At 38.2% G+C, this 10,566-nt stretch overlaps 1 protein-coding gene across 2 annotated transcripts in view; it reads right to left on the bottom strand.

Moving 5' to 3' along the window:
• The window catches only part of ca16b (carbonic anhydrase XVI b), a 102,729-nt gene that overhangs the window by 73,960 nt on the left and 18,203 nt on the right, over positions 1-10,566 (bottom strand). For both annotated transcript variants that reach the window (XM_041979862.1, XM_041979863.1), the window contains exon 2: positions 4,171-4,275. In XM_041979862.1, the coding sequence (XP_041835796.1) occupies positions 4,171-4,275 (105 nt within the window). The remainder of the gene's footprint in view (positions 1-4,170; positions 4,276-10,566) is intronic.

Below are 10,566 nucleotides of genomic sequence, written 5' to 3'. Positions count from 1 at the left end.
CCCTGATTAATAAGTAGGCTATGAATGTCTTTTCTTATATCTGATCTAACAGAGATTAGAAAATTAATTAGTGCAGACCTGAATATTTCAGATTATTCAATCACTAGAAATGTGCTTTAATTTGGTTGATGACTTGTGTTATAGCCACATTATTATGGGTCACTATCAGAGCTAACTCCACTCCTAAGAGCTTGCAGCTCTCAAACTGAAATAAAATACAGTTTTAAACAGAAGGCAGGTAATAAGTTACTCATCTTCCTTGCAGCAAGTGTGTTGTTTATTTCGTTCTGTAATAATACTAATAATTTTCACACCTCTCCATTAAAACAGCCCACTCATCTTCTGCATAGTGTCAGATGATGTTTTGTGTAAAAGTAAACACCCCTTTCTGTGTGCAATCACAGACCCTCAAAGGGAAAGAGGCTGTCACTGAGTGTAAGTTTAGTTTTTGTAGAGCCAGCAAACCAACACATAGCTGTGTTTTTTGCTTTATAGTAGGCTACTCCCCTCTGAAGTCTGAGCTAACTGAATTAGTGGTCAGAGACTGCTTGAGAAATCAAGGATCAGTGCATAATTACAGTTACAATGCAAAGAGCACAAACACACGCACACACACGGTGAAGATGAAGAGTAATGCAATGCAGTTACAGTGAACCTGCAGTGACATGTAGGAAAAATGGAGAAGAGATCTTATTTCACACATTAAATGCTGTATAACAGTGTCACTATTCTTTAAGCTCTCATCTAGAAATAAAACGATCAAATGACAAGTTGTGTCAGGTTCTTGTTATTCAACTACCTTTGCTAAGCCCTGGTGGCTATTTTATCATCACTTACTGAGCTTGCTGCCATATTTACTTAAACAGCAGCACAGGCCAAAAAAGTATGCATTACCATAGTGTCGCATCATCAGAATCGTCTTCTACTCAAAGAACTGAAAGAGTTTAATATCTTTATCAGATAAGACACACACAGAGGCAAAAAGGTGATTAAGGTTGACTATTTATGGAAGAGTTCTGTGCACAGAGGATTCCAGAAAACAAAGGCGTGTTTGAAGTGATTAAGATTCTTATTATGGGCTCCACACACCTTGTACGTTGTGAGAGAGCTGTCATGCTTGGATAGTCAAAGCAGACAGTCTTTCACCGCCTCAACCAGACAACTAAGGGAGCCGAAGACCACCAACAGGAGTGACGTGAATACCAAACAAACCTGAGTCCAAAGTAAGCGGAGTTCGTTTTTCCACAGTGAATTGCGCAATTTTCTTCCCTAAAACCCTGATTTTCTGGAGCTCACAACTGCAGCGCCAAAGACAAAATATTCCATCAGTGTAATGATTTTCACAGCCATGATGCACCTCCTGTAGCAGAGGGGCCGTGCTTGTTATTTGCAAGGTGGTGTTTTCAGACCTGTAAATACAAGTGCCCCCTCCCTAAGCTCTTTCAGTGAGGTGCCCTCGATCAAAGCACACAACCCAAATTTCCCACTGGAACTGTTTGATGGGCAATAGAGGGCTCTGTTTGCATTAGTGTGGAAGTGTATGGCTGCATGAGAAGTAGTGCTCTGAAAGAACATGCTTATCAGAAATGCTCACCACCCACAAACAGAAGGAAAATAAAATAAAAGATAAACCTTATGGTCTGTTCGTGCCTTCGTAAACATGTGTACTGGAAGGGGAAAGTAGAGCATGTTGCAAAAGGATTATACAGTAATCATATGAACAGAAAAAACTGAAGATTTGATGAAAACTGCTGCCTACGTTTTCAATAAATAGTCACTGGTTAATATGTTTTTGGCAAGTGAGGCAGCATGATATTAGAAAAACGTGATATGCAATATTGTTCAATATTAATGAGGATATGACTTGCAATATGTACATAAAATGTCGGTTTATGACATAAAGTCAAGGACTGCATTCCACTTCAGTACGTATGCATGCTGGTTAGAGGAAATTCTGTGTTTATGCACATTTAGTAAGAGGAGTGCAGCCCTCTTCAATCCACCTGTGCTTGTAATATTTCAGCTCAAAATGTCAACCGTCAAAAAGGTCTATAGCCAATCATTTATTGCACGGCAAGCAGTCTTCGGTGATATTAATTATGTGATAACGATGCATTTTCAATATATTGTGCACCCTTTCTATTTATATATTTATTCATCTGTCGTGATCACATGTGGCCATTGCAGTTGGATCAGAACTGTAGTGTACTTAGGTTAAGTAAGTGTAAGAAAACCCTTACTGCTAATGATATCTGTGACCTTTTAAAACAAACACTGGCTCAAACATTATCATGGTGTCGCATCATCAGACTGGTCTCCCAAACTGTAGGACTCCTGGTTAAGCAGATTATAGCAGGTCATTTTTGTGTTGCAATCCGTGCAATCTTCTTTACACTGGACTTCATTTCAAGGCTAAACTTAGATTTTGTTGCACTGTGCGGGGTATAGTTAAAACCCCGCTAGACCGTATAAATGGTCTTCTGTCAATGTCCCAGTATAAAAGCACAATAGGGGAATAGATTTATTCACTTCACTATGTCTAACTCTGCTACAATAGGAGTTGATATGCGCTTTATTTCAGAATGTTAGCATTAGGCTTTAAATGGTTGGTATGAAGTCACAGAGCAAAACAACCAACAATTTAGCCTGCAGCAAATCAGTTTCACTTTGAGTGGTAAACTGAAGAGCTTTGCAGCTCTGCACATTTTATACACGCTGTACAGTATTTCTTTACAAATGAGATGCACGCTTTCCTCTGGGAATCAGGGCTGTTACCAGCTTCTTCTTCCTCTGTTTACTGACTTCTTCAGTTACTTCCAGGTCAAAGCCCAGGACAAAAACTTGCAGCTGTAATCCGAAGTCTAAAAGGGAATTGTGCATGTAAAAGCAATCTTACATCAATGTAAAAATGTTTGATTTTTTTTTTTATATTACATAGTGTGTGATTTTTTTTAGTAGTACAATTATAATATAGAGAACAGACAATTATATAATCATCATTCAAATTCTAACTTAGGTTTTGATTGCCATTACAAAGAGTGATAATTTTATGTAATTGAGCCAAACTTCACAATTCAAACAAATTTAAAAAATAAATGAAGGGTTTTATGTTCTATCAATTAAAATATATAAACCTAAACCTTACAATTAAAAACAACTGATAAACAATACTAACAGAAATAATTTTAAATACATAAGCTTGTCAAATGTTTGGATTATCAAAGAAATTTAGCCATCTAAAGTTTTTTAAATTAGCTGCTGCACATTCCCTACTATCACCTGAAATATACAGATAAAATATACAGATGCTGATATATTTGCAAACATATGAGTGCACATGATGAATCATCCATTAGAGCATACATCACACTGTTTATTCTGGGTTGCCACATTCATCAATCTTTCCAATTTGCTAAGGTAGATGACTGAAAAATTAGAAGAGGCAGCAAAGCAAAATTCCCAAACACACTGACTCTGACACTGAAGCCATGCATATCATCAATAACGTCGACAGGAATTTTAACAACCACATTTTTCACAGCTTGGCCTTCTGTCTTTCTGATTAAAACTTTTTTTCTTTTAACAAATCACAGTATACTTAAGACAGCTGCAGATCAAATTATGGCACAGTACAAGTCATAATCGCCATGTGTGACCTTGTGTATTTTTATAAACTGCTTTTGAATAACAAAGATTCAAAACTGGGTGCAAAGTTAATATTAAACAATATATGCCAGAATTAATCCTTACCTGTCTAAATGCATGGAATCTGTATTCTTAACCCAATACTTTACAAATAAATCCATTTTAAGTTGATTTATTCTTTCCAGATAAACATAGTGGGCTACAACATAATAATCTGGCATTAACAGTCTGAACATTAACTCACTTTGCCATATGTCAGTGTTTCGCTCCCAAATGCATTAGTTTAATTACTGTTATTAAGAGCAATGAAAACATACAGCACAGGTATGCTATTATGTGAATACTAAAATGTCTAAATCAACCCTTCTGGCTACAGCTGTGAAGAGGGATGTATGGCCTGCTGGAAAAACAGCAGGAAAAAAAAAAAAAAAAAAAAAAACAGGGAAATGGTAGGCAAGTCAGAAAGGAGGTGAGCAATTTTCCTTCCTGTTTCAAGCCCTGGCTGGAGCATAAATGAGAGCTTACCTGAATAGGACCAGTAGGGGTCACCAGCTGTCCTCCTCTCCCTCATTACGCCTGTATTTCCAGCATGGCTGCCTCCAGTGAGGTGAGCTTGGTCACCCGATGCAACTGAGAAGGGCGGAGATAGAGGTCAGAAAAGTCACGAGGGAAAAGTTTTTTTTAACATAAACAATTAATTTAAACAGATTCAAGAGGCCATTAAACTAAGTATCACATGTCATACTTAATGTGAAAGGTCTTAGCTAAGCATTTAGCCACGGAGCCACTTTAGCTGTCACTTAATTAAAAACCAAAATTGAATATTTGAATAAACCTCTCAGATTCATTCAAATCAGCGTTTCTTATCAAAACTGTAGATCCGAACACTAAAGCATCTGCACTTCGATAGCAACATTCAGCAACTATGCCTCTTACTCTTCTCTTCAGTTTGAGCTACTCTCAGTCAGGACCCCCGGAGATATCGGTGGCAGAAACATACTTTTTTCAATGATAACTTTTGACCAGGGCAGGTTTTCCAAAGGCCATTGCTGCATATTTAGAGACCAGGATGGCCAACGGACAAATTATAATATAAATATCCATCCATCCTTCCATCCTCTATATTCGCTTTATCTGTACAGGGTCACAAGGAAGCTGGAGGCTATTCTACCTGCCACTGGGTGAGAATCAAAGTAATTCCTGGATGGTGTGTCTTGTCCTCACACTCACACTTGAGGCACATTTATAAATGTAATTTAGTCTAATATCCATAGACTATGTGATGTATGTATGCATGTAGACTCCACACAAAGCACAACCCAAGGTTGGAACCATGACCCTTAAACAAAAAATAGAAACAAAATAAATTTCTATATGTAAAACCAAATGCAGTTCCACATTAGCCACACTGACAATGCTGCCTATTCAGCAATTATTTGTCTCGTGAAATACCACGGGACTGAAGGCAAATACCTCAGAATGACTAATAATCATCCCATCAGCTGACCAATTAATAAATCTATATCTAATCTTCACTTTCCTCAACTGGCTGAATAGTCTGACATTGAACAGCTTCCTGGGCTGGGTAACCTCACAGCCTCAATGCAAAGAGAAACAGAAGCAACAATGGTGATGACCTGAATAAAAAAAAAAGGGGAAAAAAAAAAAAACCTCCATGCTTTCAGCCCAGGTGCGGTGAGTTGACACACAGCATTAATGGGTGGTAATCACCACCATCAGGGCTCGGCAGAAAAACAAGGAGCTTCTCCTACAGACAATATGATGGCTTCCTGCCCTCTTACAGATACAATCCATCACAACCTTTACAGCAGCAGTTTATTGGGGAAAGAAAAAGAATTAAATAAGCCGGACAGTCGCTATATTCATAATATATGCATGCATGGTTATGCTAATGTCACAACAGCTTCCCTACCATGCCTCTTGATGAAAACTAAAATTAGTAAAATGCAGACAGCCTTTGCTACCAGGGGTGAAGACACTCCCCATATCTTTTAGGCACAAATGTCTCTTTAACTTTTATGAAAAATTGCCTGAAAGAAAATCAAACACTGTCAACAGAATTACAGCGAATGCTAGGGGCATAAATTGTCCTTTAGCATGCACGCTCCCCAGAGCGTAGCCTCAGACGTACAGCAATCAAACTCACTGGGGGAAAATGTGCTCTGAAACGGATGCAGTCGGTGCCAGTGGAGAAGAGAATGTCTAGCTGAAGCCATTGTCAATCAGGTGCCCAAGCAAAACAATAGAGTTTTGTATTTCTTTAAGCAGTCAGAACTTGCTGTGACATTCAAAACCTGGAGATCAGCTAATATTGGCTCCCTGATGCTAGAAGGATGCAAACAATTTGGAATGCAGATTGTTTCTGCGTAAAGAGAACAGCAGGAAAAGCTCAAACAAAACCGAAGATGACAATCTTCAAGACTCAAATGGAGGCAAAAACAAAGGCTGCTTGCTGCAATACAGCTTCTCAGTCTATATAAATTACCCATTTTCTATTAGATGCTTTTTTAAATAACTCGTTGCACCCTAAACTCTGAAACTGTGTTTACCATTTTAAAAGTCTTCACATCAACTCCTCTACAAACATGCAGCTTGGCACAACAGTCAATCTCGCATCCAAAACACACTAAAGCCACCAGAACAGTCTGTTCACATCACCTTGGTATCAGTTCTCTCTCACATCACACCAGCTCAACACTATGTTTTTTTAAAATGGAATTTCTCACAGGATTAAACTCTTTAAGATCCGTTTCCAAGTTATTGTATAAACTCAAGCAAAACTGTATTGTGACACAGTGACCATGACAACAAGTTTCTGTTTCACTTGTCAGTCGTCTCATGAGCTTTAAGGTAACTTTAGAACAGCAGTACAAGTCCCTTGACTTCTGAAGGTAGACCACCTTCAGAGAGTGAGTTTTAACTGGCTTGATCAGCATTTCCACACATCTAATACAAACTCCATCTCACTCACACTCACACACACACACACACACACACACACACACACACACACACACATCTCCAGCCACTTAAGATGAGCTGAGCTCTTACTAATAGTTGCATCATTACCAAGGATTAATTAAAGTAAGCACAACATCAAGCCAAATCTCTTCTTGCACTTAAAGTCAGTGCATTACCATTTCTTAAAATGGTTTCCACTAAGGCATGGGCCACTTACACACCGTTTCCCAAATCAAATTCACTGCTCAAAGGGAGGTCACAGAGGAGACATGAGCACAGTCATAAATGGCTGTTTTGTTATTATCAGATGTACTGATTTACTATGAGGAGACCTGGGTTAACATAAAGTGTGAACCAGAGAGGAAGGGAATATCTGAGAGTGAGACTTGCAGCATATTTGAAGGCAGGTTGTGAAACAGGAGGGCTGCACTGTCTTTGATCAGAGAGCATAGGAGACAGCACCATGTCAACAGTTTACACACATCCATGTCAGCCGTCCCCTGTGGGCAAAGGATTAAAGCCACAGCATTTCTGATGGAGCAGAGCAGACAACGCAGTCATGGCTGAGCCTGAAGGAGACTAAGGAGAGCTGTGCTGCACTCAAACTAAATACATAAATCTGAAATGTGAAAAGCACAGGTGATTCATTTAGCTTAACAAATAGTTTAAATTGAGACAATACACACAGCTGGTTTGTCCTGGATTATTATTTTGATTATTTTGTCAGGAAGCTGAGGATGAAGAAAAGGTCTCTGAAGAGCTACAGAAAAACACTTTGTATGCTGTATATTCCTGCAAAATCATTTTCCTTTTCCATCGCCCTGAGGGCAGTTAAATCATCTACACTACCATTAAGCCCTACTATTTGTTCCATAATATCACACGCAACAACAAGCCAAGAACCCATGAGAGCCCTTGAAAAACAGCAGCCTAACAACAACCACAGGAGCATTTAACTTGCATTAGTCATTGGGGACAGAGTTAAAATATCAATCACCGGCGTTAGCCTCAGATATGTCAGGGGTAGCCAGGCTGGCACATCCATGTCACAAGAAGGATTTCTAGGGGATTTATTAAGCTCTTAAATGCATCTTGAGTTGCAATTTGCAGGTAAATTCCAACATCTACATTTACTATATTTACTTAAATAGTAAATTCATTTAAAAAAAAATGTCAATCCAAATAGTAAAAGTGCTTCACATGTTATCAATTCAGAAAAACACTTTCAGATGTAATACAAAAAAACAATGAACTCACAATCATGATTCATGCACATGCTAAAGGAGTATCATGTGTTACGCAAAGACATAAAGGAGCTTCATAAATATCTAGAGCCTGTTTTATTTCCCATATGTTTCAACAAAAATAAATAAAAAAATAACTTGTGCTACTCTTTAATTGCATCTACCCTCAGCAAAGGTATTATCTTTTAAAAGCTGAAGTTAATATTTTATATACTAGAAATCATAAACAAATCCTTTGAAAACATGCAGCAATCTTTAGTCCATCAGCACCTCAGATCTCCCCAGCTGAGGACAGATTTTTTTTTCCTCAAATTTGTCACAAATACGTTTTATTTTTAGAGATGGTCAAATAACTTCCTGAATTATCCAAGAGCTGCCATTTTAAAGCAAACATCACTCATTCAGAGAGGTAAATAGTGTACTGGATTCATTTCAGACATGGATTTGGTATGCTAATGAATATTTATTGCAGCAGGACAATGTATGTGGGATTGACTGAAAATAAACTACAGTACCCGTGCTCATGGTAATGAAAAAAGAAAAAAACAGCTCGGCTCGCTGATGTGTTTTTAATTGGTTTTGAAAAACAAAAATAGTAATAAAAAAAGATCGAGGTCTTCAACACTGCACTGTACCCAGGTTTTTGTCATCTGAAAACAATGCATGTTCACGGGATCAATCCATCTCTGGGTTTGTCTTTTTCTTGGAATGTGTTAACCATAAGACAAAACAAGACAAATAATTCTGTTGTAGTCACACAGCTTTGTGTTACTTTATGTAAACCCATTATCTCTGAGAGAAGATCAGTCTATTACAAAAAAAAAAAAAAAAATCGCATTAGCTCTTTACCACTATTTCATATACAGTCTTTCTACTACCTTGCAAAAATAATGATAAAAAAAACATATCTCTAGGCAACGTCCCAGAAGAAAAACGTATTTTCCTATCACATCCACATGCCTAATGAAGGCTATGTGATGAATTGTGTCTTTTAAATAAAGTGGATTCTTTCCAACACATCAGTCAGTGCTGTTACAGTTTTCACAGTCTCCTTCAGCATCGTCCTGCTTTACATTCAGGCTACATACAGACAGTTTGACAGCAGTTGTTGTGAGAGAGGGCAGCACAGCTCATACCCGTCACCCATCCACATCTTCTCAACTTGTCCCTTTAATTAGAGGGAGAGACAACGCATGTCATTAACTTGACTAATTAGAAAAACTACAGTCTAAACAGCGTTTACACTTTTCTGTCTTAAATCATGCTAAACCGAATTTAGTTTTTTCAGGCATCATGAGCGCATAAAAAAGTGGACTCTTGATCCAAATTTGCTATGTATGAGGAAAAAATGTGCATATTGAGGGAGACAGCTGCTGTCTAGGACAAACTCATCTCCAATGCATAGAATCAACTGTGAAATATAAGGACATCTGCTCTGCTTTCTGTTGACACACATTTTTATGACAAGCACACTTACATTTTAGATGTGCTTTTATTTTAAATACCAAACACCTCAGTCTCTCTGCAGTGCATGAAGCTTAGTTAAACATCATTAGAGCACAGGCCACAGTGAAAGAAAAAAAAAATAATTAAAAAAATTGGTCCCTCCGTTGAGCAGGGAAGCACAGAAAAGAAGAAAGGGGAGCTTGGTCTTGTGAGCACATGTGTTCCTCGGAAAGTGGGAAATGTGGCAAGATATCCCCGGAAGTGTTTTAGTCACACCAAGGACCTCAGGAACATGAGAAATGCCAAGATCAGCCAGAGATACATCACAGAGGGAGCCAGGCCTTAGGGCTAAAACATCAAACTATGAAATAATAACACAACAACTCAAATCCCAATGCAGATATTTAGACCCACACAGCTAAACGCAAATGAGCAGTTTCAGCAAAGAGGTTTCCATCAGCGTCCTTGGGCCAGAGAAATGAAGCCATGTTACAGTAAAATTAAGCCAATTAGTCGAGTGTTACAAAACCTTCCTCGACTCAAAGGAGAAAAAAAAAAACAAAAAAAAACCCTTCACATCTTGTCTTCGTCATTTTTTCATGAGCCTATCTGTGTACATGTTCACACCTGTCGAGTCTTTATGTTCATCATGTTAATTGACAGGAAATGCTTCTGCATGCTAAATACCAAGTTCTTTGTCAATGCCACATAGGATGCCAACACCCTAATTCTAATTCATTGTGAGATGTAGAGACAAATACAACTAGTGGTGTGGCAGAGGCTCAAAACTAAGTTTTAAATAAGTTCACAGACTGTCAACCACATGTGGTTGTGAGCATTGTGTGCATTACAGCCTTGGATCTCCTCCCGAACAGAAAACATTTTTGTTTGTGTTTCATTGGGGAACTTGGAACAACAATGCAAGAAGAATTAGAGGAAGGGCAGAGGAGGCGTGCTTGACTCTCTCATTATGTTGTTCTGCAGTCTTTTGTCAAAACTTATCTAGTAAAAACTTGATAAGGCCATCTAATTATAATCAAATCCAAAATGCGTCACAGACTCTAAACACACTCACAGCACAGATGCCTGCATTTGCCAAGAACTTCGCTCCTCTACAAAAGGTATATATGTGAAGGTTTACATAGTGTGTGCTACAATATTAAATATGTCAAAAGGTAAAGGGGCCTGAACAGTGTGATGTGTCATGTGTTACAATGTTCTTAAACCTTTTACCACAAGGGTTAAGTGA

The sequence above is a fragment of the Melanotaenia boesemani genome, chromosome 3 (assembly GCF_017639745.1).
Source record: "Melanotaenia boesemani isolate fMelBoe1 chromosome 3, fMelBoe1.pri, whole genome shotgun sequence".
Lineage (NCBI taxonomy): Eukaryota > Metazoa > Chordata > Actinopteri > Atheriniformes > Melanotaeniidae > Melanotaenia > Melanotaenia boesemani.
The sequence above is the reverse complement of the archived record's forward strand: the minus strand, read 5'-3'. Positions and strand labels throughout refer to the sequence as shown.